General features: G+C 43.8%; 1 protein-coding gene across 1 annotated transcript in view; it reads left to right on the top strand.

Annotated features, from left to right (window-relative positions):
- The first annotated feature begins 5,949 nt into the window (after positions 1-5,949).
- The window catches only part of ERCC4 (ERCC excision repair 4, endonuclease catalytic subunit), a 31,254-nt gene continuing 16,460 nt past the window's right edge, over positions 5,950-20,743 (top strand). The window contains exons 1-7 of the mRNA XM_080829729.1: positions 5,950-6,189; positions 7,821-8,001; positions 12,891-13,086; positions 14,001-14,208; positions 17,559-17,739; positions 18,731-18,859; positions 19,807-19,917. Coding sequence (XP_080685855.1) covers positions 5,983-6,189; positions 7,821-8,001; positions 12,891-13,086; positions 14,001-14,208; positions 17,559-17,739; positions 18,731-18,859; positions 19,807-19,917 — 1,213 coding nt within the window. The 5' untranslated portion in view covers positions 5,950-5,982. The remainder of the gene's footprint in view (positions 6,190-7,820; positions 8,002-12,890; positions 13,087-14,000; positions 14,209-17,558; positions 17,740-18,730; positions 18,860-19,806; positions 19,918-20,743) is intronic.

Below are 20,743 nucleotides of genomic sequence, written 5' to 3'. Positions count from 1 at the left end.
CCATCCTGTGTCTAACCATCCCTTGCCTGCAGACAGAATCCTAACAGACCTCTCAAGGTCATATACTAAAAATTTTCAAATGCTTCTAGATGCTGTCGGGATTAATAATCCACAAATCTGTTTGAAAGTGTTGCTGAATTCATAGCAGCTTTTTAAAAGTATTGTTGCAGCCAACAGGCACAGAACTCCGACTGTCATCATGAGGGATTGATCCAAGAGTGTTCTGAGTTTACATTAAAGGGATGCATATGAATGGAAAGGAAGGGGACCATATGAGCCACATGTTCAAGTCCAAATGACTCAGGATGTCATTCGTGGGCTGCCGGTGGCCAGCATCTAAGGAGGCAGCTACAGGAGGGATATCTACAGGTTTAGAAGTCAGGTAGGCTGTGCTCCTTGCTCCAACTTAGTTGGGGCCCTTGGGCAAGCTACTTACCCTCTCTATGTCTTATTCTCACTTATAAGGAAAATAATAATACCTACCTTATCTTCTTAGTGGACATTACCTCATAATGCCCCCAGATCACCTTGATCTCCAAGGAAGATCGCGGTGGTAGAGGGAACCCCCATCTCCATATAAGGGGAGGAAAGAGCTGAACAGGGCAAGCTAGAGCCAGGACAGTGGTTAGCAATGTGCCCGGCAGATCCATGGAAAAATCTAGCCATCGTGTCTACACAGTGTAAACCTATGCTAGAGATGCCCTGGGCAATGTTATCACGGTCAGGTCACTTGCCCACCTGTTTCTAGCTGAGTGGTTTTCCTAACCGACAGGATCATTAAAAGCACACTCCAGCTCAGCATTTCTCAGTTGTTTTGTTCATTACCTTTTAAGACATTGTTTCCTCTAATTCTTCCTAATTGCCTTTCTAATGAAATTTTAATACAGCAGATGTATTGCAAGTCTGTGCGTCATGATTAATTTCATGTGTCAACTTGGCTGGACCATGAGTTGCAAACCCCACCCCTAGGGTACAGACTTGGAAAGGAGCTATAGGCTCCAGATGGGGGGTTCTTGGCCAAGCAAGATAATGACACGTGGCTTCTGGGGACCCCTTGTCTCAGTTCTGTCTTTCCAGACTGTGGGCTGCACACCTTCCTTGAAAGCCAGTCCTAGGACTTCGGGCCCCACCTAGAAACCTCCTTGCTTGCTTCACTTCTGATACCCCCATCTTCCTTCAAGTTCTAGACCTGTACCCCCTTTACCCCTCTATGTAAAACTTCTGAAATTCTTTTCCTTTCATAATCATCTTTAGAGCATTTAAAACCTGGACCCCAAAGGTTAGCAACCAGGGACTACTTTCCCCTTATCAGAGGGTAGGGATGATTCAGGCATCAAACACTCCTTGGCATTAAGAGGGCATGTTTGGTTTTAATCCTTTCGGGTCTATGTGCTTCAGGTCCTAGAATGAGTTGGATTGTTTTAAAACAGCTGTTATGAAGTTTCTGAGTTAAAATTGGTTGAATGCTGGGGCACCTGGGTGGCTCAGTCCGTTAAACATCTGCTTTCAGCTCAGGTCATGATCCCAGGGTCCTGGGTTTGAGCACCACATCAGGATCCCTGCTCAGGGGAGAGCCTGCTTCTTCCTCTCCCTCTGCTGCTCCCCCTGCTGTTCTCTTTCTCTTCTCTCTGTCAAATAAATTAAAAAATTAAAATCTTAAAAAAAATAAAATTGGTTGAATATTCATGCCCTGCTATATTCTTCATCTCTCTAATAATCACATGAGATAGGTCCTATTACCAGCCCTGTGTTTGTTAAAGATTTATTTATTTGCAAGAGAGAGACAGAGAGAACACGTGTGTGCCATTTGGGGGGTGGGGAGAGGGAGAGAGAGAATCCCAAGCAGATTCCATCCTCAGCGTGGAGCCCGAGTGGGGTTCCATCTCACAACCCCAAGACCATGACTGAGCCAAAACCATGAGTCAGTCGCTCCACTGAGTTCACCACCCAAGCACCTCTCTCACCCCCATTTTAAAGATGAGGCAACTCGGGCACAGAGAGGTTAAGTAACTTGCCTGAGGTCACACAGCTGCTAGGTACCTAAGCTCAGTTTCCAACTTTAAACTACCACAAGTTAACTCTAAGAGACTCACAGGTATTCCGGCCCTAGAATAGAAGTTAAGCCTGGGAAGCATTCACTCTTTACCCATCTTCTGGATTTAGTAGGCATTTCACATAGGTATGTGAAAGACCGAGGTTGTTTTTTGTTTGTTTGTTTGTTGTTTTAGATTTTATTTATTTGACAGATAGAGATCACAAGTAGGCAGAGAGGCAGGCAGAGAGAGAGGAGGAAGCAGGCTCCCTGACGAGCAGAGAGCCCAACATGGGGCTCAATCCCAGGACCCTGGGATCAGGACCTGAGCCGAAGGCAGAGGCTTTAACCCACTGAGCCACCCAGGCGCCCCAGAAAGACCAAGGTTGTTAGGAGAAATTGTAGGGCCAGTCAATCTAAAGGTTAACCAAGGTGTGCTGGGTTCTAGCTCAGCTCAGAGGGGAAAACGATGCTGAATCTCATTCCCACCCCAATTCAAAGGCCAAAGGCCAACCTCCTGGCCTGTGCCCTCATGGGCAAAAAACTGAAACTTACAACGTGACCTGCAGGGGAAGGGGCTGTGGTGATCAGAAGAGTCTAAAATATAAGGGGAGGTTCACAGAATTATTGTGACAGAGGCACAAGAAAAGAGGAAGAGAAAGAAGAATCCCATCACCTTAAGTTGGAAACTTTTGCCCAGGGAAAAACTAAAATGTCAAGGCAGAATCTGTGAGAGTTTTTAAGTCCACTCCCCCAGATACCAAATTTTGGCATTAAGCTTTGCCCACCAAATGCATATTAAATCTAGAATTCACAAGATAATAACTTTCAGGGCTGTTGAAGTATTTATATAGCAAGTGGGAATTGGTTTTGGTTTTATTATAAAAGCAATATAAGTTCATCATAAGAAAACCCAACAGAATAGAAGGGAATAAAATAAAATGTAAAGGTCTTACTCTGATGCCACTCACTCATTTCAACTCCCCAGAAGCAATTGCTTTTGTTAAGAGATTTAATTCCAGAGCTCTCCTATGCAGTCATGGGAAAATATTGGTTTTTTGCTCATGTTTTTAGACAAAGGGGATGCCGCTCTATATTAATGTCTTACAACTGCTTTTTTCAATATATAGTCACATGTATTGGGAGCTTACCACATACTGCTTTTAATAGTTGTATGATATCCCACGTATTAGAGATGCATGAAGACACTTTAATTAGTCTCCTACTATTGGACATTTAGGTGAAATATCTGAGAAGTAATGGTAGTTCACAAAATGATTTGACAAACATCTTCGTATACAAGCTCCCACTGGAATACAAGTTCTTTGGTGGCAAAGATGTCACCTGCTTGGTTCATTGCTGAACTCCCAGCATTTAGTACATGGCCTGACATACAGCAGGTGCCCTATAAATGTTTATTGAGTGAATACATCTTCATGTACATGTGTATCTATACAAATATTTACATTTTACATATACGTTGACCAATCACCCTCCAAAATTATTGCTTCCCTGTATATTCCCATCTAGGTTTCCTTCTATTTGGTTTTGGTCTACTGGGGACATCTTAAAACTCAATGTAATAGAACTAGTGAATGATTGTATATGTTTCCCATTGCTGCTGTACCTAGTTAACATGAATTTAGTGGCTTAACATGACACCAATTCATTATCTTCCCATTTGGGGGGTCAGAACTCCAAAGTGGGTTGGCAGGGCTGCGTGTTCCTTCTGAAGCTTTTAGGGTAGAATTCATTTCCTTGCCTTTTCTGGCTTTTATGGTTTGCATTCCTTGGCTCTTGGTCCCTCCTATATCACTCCCACCTCTGCTTCCACTGCCACGTCGTCTCTTTCTCTGACTCTGACCCTCAGGAGGGTCATATAACAGGAGGTTATATGGACCCCTGTAATTTACACTGGGCCCCTGGATAACCCAAGATAATCTCCCTATCTTGAAATCACATCTGCAAAGTCCCATTTGCCACCGAAGGTAACATATTCACAGGTCCCAGGGATTACAACACGGACATCTTTGGGGAGCCATTATTCTGCCTACCACAGCTTGGGAATCAGGTTTCAACTTCATTGTCACTTAAACACACACACCCTAAAGGTGTGTCACTTTCCTACTTACCACATCACATCCTGAGCAATATACTAACTTGCTCAGTGGTCTTGCCCAAGTTATATAACCTCCCTGGAGAAATTAATACTTGTTTCCTAGGAAATGCAGCATGTAAAATATTCCAGGCAAACCTCTGCATTAGACCAGCATTCAGGAATTATTACATGCTGTTTTAATCTCGACAGAAGTAAGTAAAATCCTGGTTAAGCAGTAATGGGATAGAGAAACAGATCCGCTTGCATACTGTTGATGGGAATGTAAATTGGTGCAGGCTTTCTAGAGGGCAACGTAGCACTGTGAATGTAATGAAAAGCCTTATGTTTGTTCTCTTTATCCCACTAATTATCTCTTCGGAGTGTATCTTAGGGGCATGGTTGAATTTATGTACTAAAATGTTCAGTGAAAAATTATTTATCGTGAGGGGAGGAGTGGAAACAAACTAGATGTCCACTAATAAAGGATTAGATTAATAAGTGTGGTACATCTCGTGACAGAAATCTCATCAGCCGTGTAAAAGGGTTTTGTAGAATACTCAATACCATGTTCAGAGGTTTGTCACATGTTAGCGACAAACTTGGAAACCTGCCTTATTGATTGCCTCAAATCAATAAGAGAATTGTGTCGTGAGAGAGTGTACATATAAAGAAAAAGAAAAGATTGAAGGTATACATTTCACGATGTTACAGTGGTTATTTCTAGGTCATGGGATAACAAGTAATTTTCATTTTCCAGCAAGGAAGGCTGGGGTTGGGGCGGGGAGGGGATTTCCACACAGAACAATTCCTCTGGTTGGGTTCTCAGGATGTCCTTGTATAGCACAAAAACTTCCAAAGGTGTCCCTCTAGTGGAAGAAAGGACGCCACGGCTGCGGGGACACCTGGTGGACTCCAAGAAGCAGACGGAGGGTTTTAGAGGGGAGGGGGGTGGGGGGTTGGGTTGGCCCAGTGACGGGAATTAAAGACACGTATTGCACGGGACACTGAGTATTATAGTAAACAATGAATCTTGGAACACGGTATCAAAAATGAATGACGTACTGTATGGTGACTAACATAACACAATAAAAAAAAATAAAGCAGAGAATTCCTCTAAAAAATAAAATAATTAAAAATTTAAAAATACATAAATAAATAAATTTTAAAAAAATTAAAATAGCTTATTGTATTCAAGACCTTTGGAAAGAAACAAGGGCCTGAAAGCGGTAGACTATTCTAGTTACCCCAAAAAATGTTAATAGGGACACAGAGGTCAGTTGCAAAAGTAAGAATCCAACCTCGCTGTAGGAAACGGGGTATTCAGTCCGCGCGCCCTTGAAGACTGACAATTAGCTTGGATTAGTTGTCCTCTCCTTGCTTTAGGGTAGCTTTGGGCGCTAGTCGTTGATCCAGGCCGCCCCACTCTCAGACCGAAGGGACAAAGCAAGGTGGGTTCACTGAAGGCTCAGGGCTGGAGCCTGAGGCCTGGGGATGACACCTGTCAGCAGCTCCAGCGCCTTCTCCGGACTGTACGGTTCTTCGGCCCCACTCGGCTCCTCTTCGGCTACGTTCGGCCCGCGCTTCTCCCGGCTTCAGGGGCTCTTGGGCTGAGCTCGGCGGGCTCTCGCCCTCTCGGGCTCGGCTCTCTTCGGCTTCCTTCGACCGACGCTCGTCCGGCGCTCGGCTCTCCTCGGCGGAGCTCGGTCCACGCTCGGCTCGCGCTCGGCTCTCCTCGGCGGAGCTCGGTCCACGCTCGGCTCACGCTCGGCTCTCTTCGGCGGCGCTCGGCCCACGCCCGTCCCGGACTCGGCTCTCTTCGGCCGGGCTCGGCCGCGGCCCCGGAAGGGCGCCCATGGACCCGGGACTGCCGGCTCGGCCGACAGCTATGGCGCCACTGCTGGAGTACGAGCGGCAGCTGGTGCTGGAACTGCTGGACGCGGACGGGCTGGTAGTGTGCGCCCGCGGGCTCGGCGCGGACCGGCTCCTCTACCACTTCCTCCGGCTGCACTGCCACCCGGCGTGCCTGGTGCTGGTGCTCAACACTCAGCCGGCCGAGGAGGTGCGGCCGGCCGCGCGGGGGAGAGGGACCCCGAGAGCGTTGGGGGCTCCTGAACCGATGCGGGCCCTGGCGCGGGTGCGAGGCCCTGGCGCTTTGAGGGCGATGCCGGCCCGGGGCGCCGGAGGGAGGGGGCGCTGAACGGGGGTCTCTAGGCAGAGGGAGGTCCCTGACAGGGGCTCGAGGACACGGAGGGTGGGAGGGGTCCCGAGGAGGATGCAGGTCCCTGACACGGGTGCGGGGACGCTGAGAAGGAGGAGAAGGGACCCGAAGTGGGTGAAGGTTTCTGACGCGGGGTGGGGAGAGGACACAGAGGGTGCGAGGGACGCCGAGGAGGATGCAGGTCCCTGGCAGGGGTACAAGGACGCGGAGGGTAGGAGGGGTCCCAAGGGGAAGGCAGGTCCCTGACACGGGAGGGGGGCTTTGAATAGGGGTCAGATGCAGGTCCCTGACACAAGCTGGAGGACGCAGAGGGTAGGAAGAGTCCCGAGGCGGATAGAGGTCCCTGACACGTATGGGAGGGCTTTGAATGGGGGTCCGTAAGGCAGTTGCGGGTCTCCGCCACGTGTGCAAGGACACTGAGAGGGCTGGAGGGGCTCTGAGAGGAGTAGGGGAGTCATTTGAGGAGAATGGGGGCGGAGAGAAGGATTGGAGGTCCCTGAAGAGGACAGGGATGTCTAGAGAAGAACGCAGACACAGATACAGGGATGTGTAGAGAAAGATGCAGATAGGAGCGACGAGGAGTCCCAAAGCTGGATATCATGGGGCTTGCTGGGGTTGTAGGAGTGGGATCCGTGATGGGGACGGAGGAAGCTCAGAGGGTAATGTGTGAGGCTGGGGAGAGCCCTGTAGGGAAGGCGTGCACCGAAACTCGGTGGGGAGGGGGGCATTGGGTCAGAAGGAAAGGGAGCTGGAAGCTGAAGGTATTGGGGAAGGGTACCTGTGGTTAAGGACTGGAGGACCCTGAAGACAGAAGGCGGAAACGCCTGTACTAAGATGGGGGCTTGGTATTGCGAGGTGGCACAGCCTGGTCTGACAAGTCTGATGAGCTTCTTGCTAGAGCAGGTGGCCAGGAGGAAGATGTCCACGGAGAAGAATGCCCGCAGACTCCTTGCCTGACGTGTCTAGATATCCCCAGTACCTCCCACAGAACCTAGCACAACACAGGGTCCCCCGAAGAGGAAGCAGAGGTTCAACTGAAGATACGAAGGGCCGAGGTGCCACTGACATGAACTCCCCTCTGGGGTGGATCGGGACAGAGCGAAGAGTCGAAAACCCAGCCTGGGAAAAGCATTCCTTGTGATGGGCTCGCATAGTCCGCTTGCCTGCAAACCTGGCTTTGGCGGAAACTATTTTGTAACTAGCAGCAGTCTTTTAACCGAGGGTTTAAAACGTCTTTTTCGTTGTTGTTAAAGCGCTAAGAACAACTCAAGTGCAAGGATTCCTTAGTGCAAACCCAAAAATACAAATAAAAGCCTAGTTAAAGGCAGATGATTGCGGGATCGATGTAAAGTCGCCACCTGGTTCGCAGGTTCCTTAAGTGTCCTGTCTCTCATCTTAAATTCAAAGACCTGCAGCCTAATTAAAACCGCTCTGTATTCAACAGCCTAGTAATCACCTCTGGTTTGCTTTAGGAGTACTTCATCAGTCAGCTGAAGATTGAAGGAGTCGAGCACCTCCCTCGCCGCGTAACAAATGAAATCACCAGTAACAGTCGCTATGAGGTCTACACACAAGGAGGGGTAATATTTGCAACAAGTCGAATACTTGTGGTCGACTTCTTGACCGATAGAATACCTTCAGATTTAATTACCGGTAAGATTTGAAACCTTATTATTTGTATATAAATGGGCACTTTTTCTGTCTGTCCCCTCTGCTGAACTAAACCAGGACCTCCTTGTGCATACTCCTAGATGTTTTTGCTCAACACTGTGCTTCCAGGTGTTAGCGCGATACCAGACACATTCTAGATGCTTATAAAGTATCTGTGGCCCGAATAAGTAACTAAATTAGTGAGTAAAGTAAGAATGACTCTTCCTTGTTTCCTAAGCTCAAATCTGGTAAATACTTGGTAATTGGCTGGCATTTGCTTTTAGAACCTAATCAGACTCAAAATATTTACAAATATTCCTTATATATTTCCTGAAATATTTGGTTGTCCCTTGAAAGAGGTTTTTTCCCCTCCATGATTTGAAATTAAACCAAGTAGTTGCTTAATTATTTTGAGAAGTATGGTTTCGTTTTCGTTAGAATTAATATAGAAAAGGAATTGGTTTTCATTATTATTCGTCCTTTTGGAACCCTTTTCTGGTTTTCCCCAAAGCTAACGTGAGGGCCTTACCTCGCTGCCCTCAGATTACGCTTTGCTTCTCCCCAGTCCTAGCACTAAAGAACACCACGTTATCCTTTGCCTGTTTGTCTGTCCCGCTCATGAGGTAACAAGCTTCTTAAGTACAAGGGACAGCTTGTTCATCCCAGGCTAAGTAACTGGTACGCACATTTGTTGGATAAAAGGATGCATGAGTATGCTGTGACCTTCAGTGAACTTCTGGAGGGCAGAGAAACTCCAATATTCATAATCGTACTTCCCATTGTGGCCTTGAACCTAGAAGACCCTCAAGAAATAGTTAATGAATAAATGTATGAACAAATGCTTTATGTGGTTCATGGTAAACTGAAGAACAGTGTTGTTATAGTTTTGTAACATTTAGTCTATTTTATTTTAACTTATTTTATTTTATTTTTAAAGATTTTGTTTATTTGATAGAGGGAGACAGCGAGAACAGGAACACAAGCAGGGGGAGTTGGGGAGGGAGAAGCAGGCTTCCCGCCAAGCAGGGAGCCTGATGCAGGGCTGGATCCCAGCACCCTGGGATCATGACCTGAGCTGAAGACAGACACTTAATGACTGAACTACCCAGGCGTCCCTAGTTTTGTAACATTTACAATTGCCATCAGCCAGGGCCCAGGCAGTGAGGTCTGACTCACCTGGCTTTGAATGATGATGCCATGACTTACAAGCAAGTTACTTAATTTTTATAAGCCTCAAGGTTTTTTTTCTTTTTCTCATTTCTTTAAATTGAGAAAATAGCACTTCCCAGAGTTATCATTAAGGATTAAGTGAGTGAAAATAAATGGCTTAGTATAGTGCCTGGGACATACTAAAAAGTAGAGGATAGCAAAAAACAGAAAGTGTTGGCTTTTCATCACCAGAAATTCTGATACATCAGAAAGTTTTTCTGCTTGCTGCTTTCTTCTTAGCCTGGTTTTGCATTTATTTTTTAAGTGGAGAAAATGGGGAGGGAGGGAAATGTACTGGAACCACCACTAGATGTCAGTATTGCTCTGATTTTTAGTAACCGTTCCCCCCAATTAGGCCGAGAGCAATAACGAATCAAAGAAACATCCAGATCATAGCTTATAGGTAGCCCCTAATTAAAAGCGCAAAATTCCATATGCATTTCTGATCATGTCCCAACCCGTAATGAAGCTGGGGCTGCTGCTGCCACTTGGCTGAATGGAACGCCCATGAAGGCCAGAAGTGAATCCCTTCAGATTCTGTACCCTGGAGGGATCATCCCCCAGAAGCTCCCCATGGCACTTTCCCCACGGCTCTCACAGACCAAACAGCAGTCCTTGAAGCATGTAGCCCTCCAGAAGGTTCTGAATGCCCCCTGCCCCAGTTTGCCCCCTGTCACTACCTATGAAAATCACCACCGCACCCATGCAGGGGTCCCTGCCAACCACACAGCACCTCAGCAGTGAGAGAAATGTGTACACGGGTACCCTGTGGTACTTTCGAAAGACAGGATAGGAGGCTTTCATTATAAAACGGCTCTAGCGCCTCCAAATAGAACTCAGGACACACTTTCCATGACAAACTTGGGGGGAAAAAAAAAAGTTACATGTTAGATTTGTGCCCCCAGTGCTATAATTCAGTTTTATGTTCATTCAACAAACATTAAATTTACTAAGCGTCCCTTGTTTGGCGGGAATGTGGTAGGGGCTGATGGTAGAGAGATCGGTGAGACCATGTGGTGAGCGGTTTAGTGGAGGAGACAGATGGAAGGAGGTAATGACAGTTCAGTATGAGACAAAGCTGTCATGGGAGCGTCAGATTGAAATGTAGATGGGCTTTTGTGAGACTACAGTTTCCCCCAGAAATACAGCCTGCTTGTGTTTTTTTTTTTCCTTCTTCTTCTTCTTTTTTTTTTTTTTTTAAGATTTTATTTATTTGAGAGAGAGAGAGAGAACAAGTAGGGGCAGAGGGAGACGGAGAAGCGGACTCACCACTGAGCAGGGTGCCCGATCTGGGACTCGATCCCAGGACCCCAAGATCATGACCTGAGCTGAAAGCAGATGCTTAACCACCTGGGCCCCCCATGCACCCCTGCTTATGTTTTCATGTTACTGGTTTTTTAAATGGTGGTGCGGGTGGGGGAGTGGGGAGGAGTCTACAGGGGGTGTCACTTAGGAAAAACCAGGCTTTGTCCTCAGAACCCCCCTGGTTTGGAACCTTTAGTCTCCCATTGCTTGTCGGATAACCTTGACCCACTTGTTGCCCTCTCCTGGTCTCATAAGTAATACCTATCTCATAGAAGTCTCATGAGGATTAAATGAAAACAATCCAGTAGAGTACTTAACCCCTGCACCTGGGATAGAATAGTTCCATTCTTCCATTTCCTCCAAAACCCATTTCCTGGGTTTTCTAAAGAATGACAGTCTTTTCTTATTCTTTTTAAAGATTTTATTCATTTATTTGGCAGACAGAGATCACAAATAGGCGGAGAGGAGGAAGCAGGCTCCCCGCTGGGCAGAGAGCCCGATGCAGGGCTCGATCCCAGGACCCCGAGATCATGACCTGAGCCGAAGGCAGAGGCTTAACCCACTAAGCCACCCAGGCACCCCAAGAATGACAGTCTTGGAGCACTGCATTTCCTTAAATTGAGGTTCATCTTTCCTTTAGAAGTTCTCTTTTATTACTTTAACCTTATGATATTTCAATCTAGGCCAGCAAGCATAGCCCAGGAAAGTACTTGGAAAAGCCCAACAACAAGGCCCAGAATCCTTGCCCAGTAGTGAATTTGTTACATGTACATATTGCAGTTATTGAAAATCCTTTGTCTACAGATTCCTAAATAACACTATTAATGTCTGCTGTATCTGAAAAACCATTTGCTTAGCTAGAATGAATTGTAGCTCCATCCACGTCAATCCAGAATTCAAACACCGAAACAGTAGCATCTGAATTGGGCTCACTGAACTAGTAGAAGAAGGGGTCACAAATCACTGTCACTGTCATTTCCCAGACCCTAGGAGTGATGTGAATTGGTGCAAAAACAAGTAAGCACATTTATGACAAATTTTTATATCGGGTAATGACTTGTTGATGGTCTAAGAGACTGAGAATCATCATGAATAATTGAGTTTTTGATTCAGAAATGACATCTGTGCACTCTCATGTCATGTGTGTTCCTAATTTTTCACTAATCAAACCACATCAAAGTGGCATATATACATATAATATTGTATGGATTTATTATATTCACATATGAAATATTATCTGGTCCAGTTTTCTTGTTTTTTGTTTTTTTTTTAAAGATTCTCTTTATTTATTTGACAGAGATCACAAGTAGGCAGAGAGGCAGGCAGAGAGAAGGGGAAGCAGGCTCCCTGCCCAGCAGAGAGCCCGATGCGGGGCTCGATCCTGGGATCCTGAGATCATGACCTGAGCTGAAGGCAGAGGCTTTAACCCACTGAGCCACCCAGGCGCCCCACTTTTCTTGTTTTATAAATAAAGAAATACAGTAATTGTCCTTGTTTTTGTTATCTCAGAGGTGTCAGTCACACTACCCTGAAACACAGATATAGTAAATACATTCATTAACGGTTTTTATTTTATTTTATTTATTTATTTTTAAAGAATTTATTTATTTATTTGACAGATCACAAGTAGGCAGAGAGGCAGGCGGGGGGTGGGGGGAAGCAGGCTCCCTGCCAAGCAGAGAGCCCAATGCAGGCCTTGATCCCAGGACCCTGGGATCATGACCTGAGCCAAAGGCAGAGGCTTAACCCACTGAGCCACCCAGGCGCCCCAACAGTTTTTATTTTAATGGACTAATTTACCTCTCAGTTGAACATATTCCCATTCCAAAATGGAATTAGTCTACTAGGTGATGCAGATGTTGCCCAGACTTCTGAATTACTGCTATTTTATATAGGCCACACCTGGTTCACCCATGAAAGGAGAGTCAAGGAGCCACCATGCTCTCAGAAATTCTCCCACCATGCCAGACACCACCCCCCCCCCCCACCCCAAGGCCTTTGCTCTTACTGTCCCCTCAGCCTGGAGCTCTCTTGGTGCACGTGGTGGCAAGACTCACCTCCTCATTTCCATCTAGCCTTGGCTGCCACCCAGCAGCCCTCAGACATTCTCCCTCTCCTCCTCCTCTGATTCATTTCTTCTCCCCCTAGCACTTTTCACTCTATAACCTAAGTGCTCCACGTGTTTGTACTGTGTGTCGTAAGGACCACGAGGACAGGGATTTACGTCTGTGTGCTCACTGCTGCGCCCCCCCCCCCACCAAAACCAGTGCCTGCCCGTGCCCGAGCAGGGACGCAGGAGACACGCGGTGAATGAGCGAATGGAGATGAGCAGGAGGTTCCATGGCTGTTCCGCCCTCTCACCTGTGATCTCCTCTCAGGCATCTTGGTGTACAGAGCTCACAGGATCATCGAGTCTTGTCAAGAAGCCTTCATCTTACGCCTGTTCCGCCAGAAAAACAAGCGTGGCTTTATTAAGGCCTTCACAGACAACGCTGTCGCCTTCGATACTGGTTTCTGCCACGTGGAAAGAGTGATGAGGAATCTCTTCGTAGGCAAGCTCTACCTGTGGCCCAGGTAAACAGTGCCACGCGACAACTTGCCGTAACTGACCTGCGCGCTTTAACGTGACGTAAAGGGTACTGACATTGACCTGATACCTGATTGCCAGGTTCGTAACTAGGGCGTCAAAGAGAAGCAGGTGGTCCCCATCCCCGTGGTTCTTTTACAAGGAGTCAGAGATTTGTTAGTTATTTTCCCGGTAGCCCATCACATCTGTCCAAGGGCGGCCCCTTGTTTCCCCGAGACCCCCAGGGAATCTAGAGGCTCACAGGTACAACAGCTTTAGCTGAACCATAGATTGGTTGGCTAAGATCCCCACTTCACTTTGAAAATTACCCATTGGGGAATACAACGGAAAGATTTTGGAAGAATAGATGCCAATGTCTAGGAAAAACCCTAAAGTTGCGGTGTTCTGACACCGTATGCCTATGCTAATAGGTATTTTGGTTTTACTATATGGCATTTAAGAGCATTTGCCATGGTGTTATTACCTTTCTTGATTGTACCTTCTTGAAGACATCGGCATACTTTTTCTGCGAAGGGCCAGATGATAATTATTTGGGGCTTTGCAGGCCACATGATCGGTCAGAATGACCCAGCTCTGCTGTTACAGCAGCAAAGCAGCCGTAGACAGTCCATAAACAGTGGGCGTGGCTGCGTTCCAGTAGAACTTGTTCCAAATCCAGGGGCTGGGTTCCGTCCAGACAATAGTCCCGCTGACCCCTGCCTTATTTGAATAATAACGTCCATTCGTTGAGGTTAAAAGTATTCCTGAAGGCATTGCCATTTTGCTTTCTATTTTGTGTCTTAATTCAATTTACAAAAAAAAGAAAGAGGAAAAAAAAGAACTATGAGGGTATTAAACCCAAACCAGAAATACACAGCTCTTGAAACTCGAGAAAATCTTTGAAAACTATTTGTCTCTGTAGGTTCCACGTAGCAGTGAACTCGTTTTTAGAACAGCACAAACCTGAAGTTGTAGAAATTCACGTTTCTATGACACCTGCCATGCTCGCCATACAGACCGCCATACTGGACATTTTAAACGCGTGTCTGAAGGAGCTCAAATGCCATAACCCGTCCCTCGAAGTGGAAGATTTGTCTCTAGAAAATGCTATTGGAAAACCCTTTGACAAGGTACTCCGTTTCTTTTCCTCTTAAGCGCCGTTTGTGATGTTGTAGTTTTAAAGAATCCAAGTTATCTTAGTGATTGCAGTGTCCTTAGTAGGAATTTGCTGTTATTTTAGAATTACTTTGGAGCTGATTCAAGGGTAGCTTCTTTGGTTTTCTGGAAAGTAATAATTTGTAGTAAAATATATGGGCCAACGTAAAAGCAGAACCCTGATTTTTGTAGTTATGCAGCGATTATCTCGTATTTTAAATATAATTTAGAAAGGGATAAATAACCTTTTTTTGCTCTGCAATGACTGCATTTGGGTATCTACAGGTAGAAGCATTTTACATAAGAATGCTTCATGATTTATGATCTTTTGTTTGGAATAAAAATAATTGGGATGAATTTTCATTACTGAGGAATGTGAACCTTGCTCTCTTAAAATTACATTTTGAATTGAGAAAATGGTAAGACTAAGACTTTAGTTCAAGGACCTTTTATTCTATCTGACTTGCGGGGACTTGGGGGGTGCCTGGAGAGAGAGAGCATGTCCACATGCGTTTGGAGGGGGAAGGACACGGGGAGGGAGAGAGAGAATCTCAAGCACACTTAACACTGAGCCTGGAGCCCAATGCAGGACTTGATCTCACGACCCTGAGGTCATGACCCGAGCCAAAAGCAAGAGTCAGACGCTTAACCAACTGAGCCACCCAGGTGCCCCTCTGACTGATTTTTTTTTTAATCATAGATGAATTAATACAGTTATATAAATGTCGAAGATTGAACTGTAGATCCAGAAAATGCTGACTTTTAAAAATTTTGGACAGCTTTCTTTTCTTTTTTCATGTTTTGGTGGAACAAATTCCTATCTTTTAAACTCTGAATCAGTCTCTCACTGGAAATAATGTATAGTGATTATTAAGCAGGAAAAATTGAACTCCTCATTTCTTCGATTCTTCCAAAAAGTCATTTTACTGTGAAATAATGATACACGAAACTAATTTCACGTGTTCTGTTCCTGTGTTCTTAAAGTTTGGTGCATGATCAAGCCACAGAGAAAAACCATCAAAAACAAACCTTCATGTCCTTTTAATAGAATGTATATGTTCTTAGCAAAAAAACAAAATATAACCTGATATTTTTGTACTAAGTTTCTGTTTACCATTCCCTGTCTAGTAAAATTCAAAGTATTATTTTGGATATTCTTTTAGCCACCAAATGTAAATGCAGACATAACTTTGCATCTTGTTAGAAAATTTAACTTTTGGGGGCACCTGGGTGGCTCAGTCATTAAGTGTGTGCCTTCAGCTCAGGTCATGATCCCAGGTTTCTGGGATCGAGCCCCGTATCGGGCTCCCTGCTCAGTGGGAAGCCTGTTTCCCCCTCTCCCGCTCCCCCTGCTTCTGTTCCCTCCCTCGCTGTGTCTCTCTCTGTCAAAAAAATACATAAAATCTTTAAAAAAAAAAAAAAAAGAAAGAAAGAAAGAAAGAAAAGAAACCCCATAGCTTAAAAAGAAAGAAAGAAAATTTAACTTTTGTAGATCATTTTACCGAGTAGGTATGCAGTTATATGTTCCATTTGGTCTAGGACAGTTACAGTATCTACCTCTTCTCCTGGAATAATGATTAATAATATAATTTCATTTTAACAAGAGTCCCATTTTGGACAATAAATTATACAGCCATCCAAATATTACTCCTGCTGAGTATTAATTTTGTTAGATAAGATGCCGCATAGTAATACAGCTTCTATAGCATGCTGTAAGTATTATCCTTTTTAGTTACAAAATCAGTTTGTGAAGGAGTGTGTGTGTGTATGTGTGTGTACACACACATATATAGCTGTGGGTTTGTAGATATCTCTATAGTCTATACAAAAAGCTATTCTGTACTTTAGGCAACTTTTAAAAAAAAATATTTATTTACTCTATTTGAGAGAGAGAGAGCAGGGGAAGGAGCAGTGGCGGGGGAGGAGAGGGAGGGAGTCTCCAGGAGAGTCTGCACTGAGCACAGAGCCCAGTACAGGGCTTGATCTCATCACCCTGAGATCATGACCTGAGCCAAAACCAAGATAGGGATATTTAACTGACTGAGTCACCCAGGCGCCCCTTTTTTTAGGGTCTTAAAAAAAATTCATGTTTAGTCCACTGTTAATTTAACAAGTATTTTCCCATCCATGAATCACATTTTAAAAAGAAAAAAAGGGGCACCTGGGTGGCTCAGTGGGTTAAACCACTGCCCTTGGCTCAGGTCATGATCTCAGGGTCCTGGGATCGAGCCCCGCATCGGGCTCTCTGCTCAGCAGGGAGCCTGCTTCCCCCCCCTCTCTCTGCCTGACTCTCTGCCTACTTGTGATCTCTCTCTCTGTTAAATAAATAAATAAAATCTTTAAAAAAAAATAAAAATAAATGAGGAGAACAGAGGAGATGTGATGTTATAATTCATTTAAATGAGAGAAAGTGTTGGGGGCACCTGGGTGGCTCAGTCGGTAGAGTGTGAGACTCTTGATCTCCGGGTTGAAAGTTCAAGCCCCACACTGGGTACAGAGATTATTTAAATTTAAAAAAAAAAATTAAAATTAAAAAAAAAGAAAAAAGAAAAAAAAAACCCAAGTAAATCTTTTACACCACCAAATAAGGCACATTGTTATTTAATTTGGTACATGTACTTTCCCTGGTATATGCCCTCTGTTCCCTTTCCAACTGGATGCCACATTTTTATCTCTCTAGGATAGGGTCACAGCCAATCTTGGCAGAAATCGATAGATTTAAGCGACACACTTTGACCCTTCATAAAAACAAATGATTGGGGGCACCTGGGTGGCTCAGTGGGTTAAGCCTCTGCCTTCCGCTCAGGTCATGATCTCAGGGTCCTGGGATGGAGCCCCACATTGGGCTCTCTGCTCAGCAGGGAGCCTGCTTCCCCCTCTCTCTCTCTGCCTGCTGCTCTACCTACTTGTGATCTCTCTCTCTTTCTCTCTCTCTCTCTGTGTCAAATAAATAAATAGAAAGATTAAACAAACAAATGACTGGTTATCTGATGTCTATCAGGCCTATTCTCCTAAAAAGGTGCATATGAATAACCATGAATTGACTCTCTGACCACAAAGATTCTTCAGATAAGACACTCTGCTTTATCTTTGAAAATTTAAAAACTGTTTTTAGAATCTTATGAACTGAAATTTTCTATCCACTTTCTTGGGAGATGCTGTTGGGAGTTTTTTTGTGGGTATGGTAAAATGTACGGAACATAAAACTCACCACCCTAACTGTCTTTAGGTATATGGCAATAATATTCATTGAAAGTATAATTGGTATTAATAATAGCTATATGGAACATATTTTTAGGAATACTATGTTTTATTCTTGTTTTAGACAATACGCCATTATCTGGATCCTTTGTGGCACCAGCTTGGAGCCAAGACTAAGTCTTTGGTTCAGGACTTGAAGATATTACGAACTTTGCTGCAGTATCTCTCTCAGTATGATTGTATCACATTCCTTAACCTTCTGGAATCTCTGAGAGCCACAGAGAAGGCTTTTGGTCAGAATTCAGGTGGGAGATAAAAATACTGATATTATGGGAGCTGATTTGAATAAAGTGTTGGATTTTGTTGGGGAATCAGATGTAGGGAGTGCTATATTCAACTTCGTGGTATACTGAGATTTCAAATTACGTTTTATGTTCATAGCGCAAGGCTGTAGGTTTTATTGATAGCTAATGTTTCCGCCTACTTAACTTCTGTTCTGTATAATAATAAATATTCATATCCATTCCAGGCGATTTTATTTCTAGAAAAGACTCTGTATATTACAGGCAATCCTCAACTTAGAAATAGGTTGTGTTCTGGAAGTTTAGTTGTTAAGAACTTCAAATTTCATTTTCTCCAAAGAATTAGCAAGGGGGTTTAGGGTTTCATCAGCCAGAGTGCTGAAGACTGAAGAGATTTTTAGGGAAACATACATATACAACTGGCCGCCATCTTGTTCTTCTACCAACCATATCTGCCTCAGTTATTTTGTCCTCTGTCACTGTTTGACTAGACCACTGATTTTCAAGTAGTCTATGGGCCCCTGAGGCCAAGATTTAATACAATTAATAATTTTTACCTCTTCATCAGGGACATTCTTAAGTAATAAACTACAAATGCGTAGCAATGAAGAATACATTGACTGCTAGTCTACTTTGGTTCCCCTGCCTTGAGTACACTTGGGCACCAGCAGTATTACCCAGCAATGCTTTTGCACCATCATTGGGAATGTCAACACAGTGGGAAAAAAATTAAACAATGAATCAGTATTCTTATGAGAATAGATTTAAGGTCCAGACCCCCTGAAAACATCCCAGTGACCCCCAGAGATCAGTAGGCCACACTTTGAAAACCACTGGTCTAACCAAGCAGTGATGGGAAAAGTAAGGGAAAGGGTGTGGTTCAGACGAGAGCAAGACGGAGGACAGTTGTCCTTATAGGGCATGTGACCATCAGAGACTTCAAAATTCATTCTAAATTGAAAGCTTTTTTTTTTTTTTTAACTTTTCGTATTAGGTTGGCTGTTTCTTGACTCCAGCACCTCAATGTTTGTAAATGCTCGAGCAAGGGTTTACCATCTTCCAGATGCCAAAATGAACAAAAAAGGCAAAATGTCTGAAAAAACAGAGATTAAAGAAGATCAAGGTATCTTGTAGGCTTGATCTTTAACTGTGTCCTTTATTGAAGTATTTGGTGTGGAAATTCTTATCAAGTCAGTGTATTAATCTTAAATATCCTTCAGCCGTGTGAAAGACCTGTGCCCATATGTTACGTATAAGTTATATGCAATGTATGTTAAAAGTATCCAGCAGAGCAAGTCTTAGAATCCATTGTCAGGGGATTCCAAGTAACAAGTGCCAAGCATCCGTGAAGAGTATTCTCACCACTACATAAGAGCTACAGATTGATTTTCTTTTTTAAACTTCAGAGTAATAACTACTTTTGGCACCTTAAAGTCTTAACAGAATGTTTAACATTCCTTTTAGCTTTAAAAAAAAAATAAATATACTAGAATGTGGCAAGTATGGATTTTATTCCAACCCTTATCTAGTAGATAAAATATATATCATTGGTTCTTTTTAAAGGCATGGGATAGGGTTGATGCTGACATTCTATCTCATTCAAAGGTCTAGTTCAGAACTTAACCGTGTTAGTGATGTGTCTGAGTACTCACAGAAACATTTGATTGCTGTCTACTTGTATCCCATCTTTAAGATCATGACTGTCATGGGGATTTTAGAAATAATAAATACCATGACTCTGTACTGATTCTTTCCTTTTAAGTAGCAGCTTATATCTGGCATCGCTGTTGACAACAACACACAATCTTCTCTAATTCGTGACCGTGCATGTAACTTGCTCTCAGGGCATTGTGAGACCTCTATCAACATTGGTCTGGAGTGTGTTTCATTTAGACCTTAATAAATAGATCTTTCTTAAGAAAGAAGATTGTATCTGGCCTCCGGAAAGAGGCTCAAAGGAAGGGGCTTTTGGAAGGATGCTTGTGTCATCTGTTGTTTTGAAAGGCTATGACATGTTTTATGGATAAATGTTATCATGTAGAATGAGGTTGAACTTTTATTTCTATACAGAAACAAAAAAGGAACTGGTCCTAGAAAGCAACCCCAAGTGGGAAGCATTAACCGAAGTACTGAAAGAAATTGAGGCAGAAAATAAGGAGAGCGAAGCCCTTGGTGGTCCAGGTAGGAGAAGAGAGGTGGTGACATTTGCTTTCAACATGGAGCAAATGAGTCTTCTTTGTTAGCTCTTTAAAAATAACTTACTATGATTTTGTTTATAAAATGTAAAAGGATGAATGCCAAAGGAACACTGAAATCCTAGCGGCGGCCTCGTTTTCTGTTCGTTTGATGTGATTTTCTCCAGGTGAATCCTTGTATATTCATGATAGCGGGTTTTTTCCCTGGTTTTCTTCTCAGGACTTCTATTTAAAGAGGCAGTTAATCTCCACGTACACGTTCACCAGGCTTTCAATCTGGAATCCCCAAGAGGAAAGCTAATGGGCTTGCTTTATTCTCAGCAAGCATCTTTCCAAAAAGTCTTAATTGTTCTATGGAGCAACATTGACTAGCCCCCTCACACACACACCAAAAAATTCCAGATTTCAGGGCTGCTGTCTTCAAACATGAATGTACTAGTAGATTAGCACAGTAGACAAAGCTGAACTACATTTAAAAAAATAAAACCTGTTATAAAATAAAACAAGATTAAAAAAAAAATCCATTGAGACTTTGAACTCCTATAAATCATTAGAGACAAGTGCATAACTCTTATCTGAGTAAATGTGCTGGTGATGTTATCCCAGAACCTGCAGTACTGTGGTTAAAGACCCCAAATCCTGCATGCTCACTTAGGAAACTTGTTAAGTATGAAGAAAAAAGAGAATGGGAACAAAATGATGTCTGGGAGTCACACGGGCATATTTGCTTCCAGGGTTTCTTCTGTGTTTTTTCTGCCTCACACTGTTTAAGGTCATAGTGTAGATATAATTTTTGGGTATATAATTAGCGA

Source organism: Martes martes (genome assembly GCF_963455335.1).
Source record: "Martes martes genome assembly, chromosome: 18".
In the NCBI taxonomy this organism is placed as follows: Eukaryota; Metazoa; Chordata; class Mammalia; order Carnivora; family Mustelidae; genus Martes; species Martes martes.
This window is presented reverse-complemented; position numbering and strand designations above follow the sequence as displayed.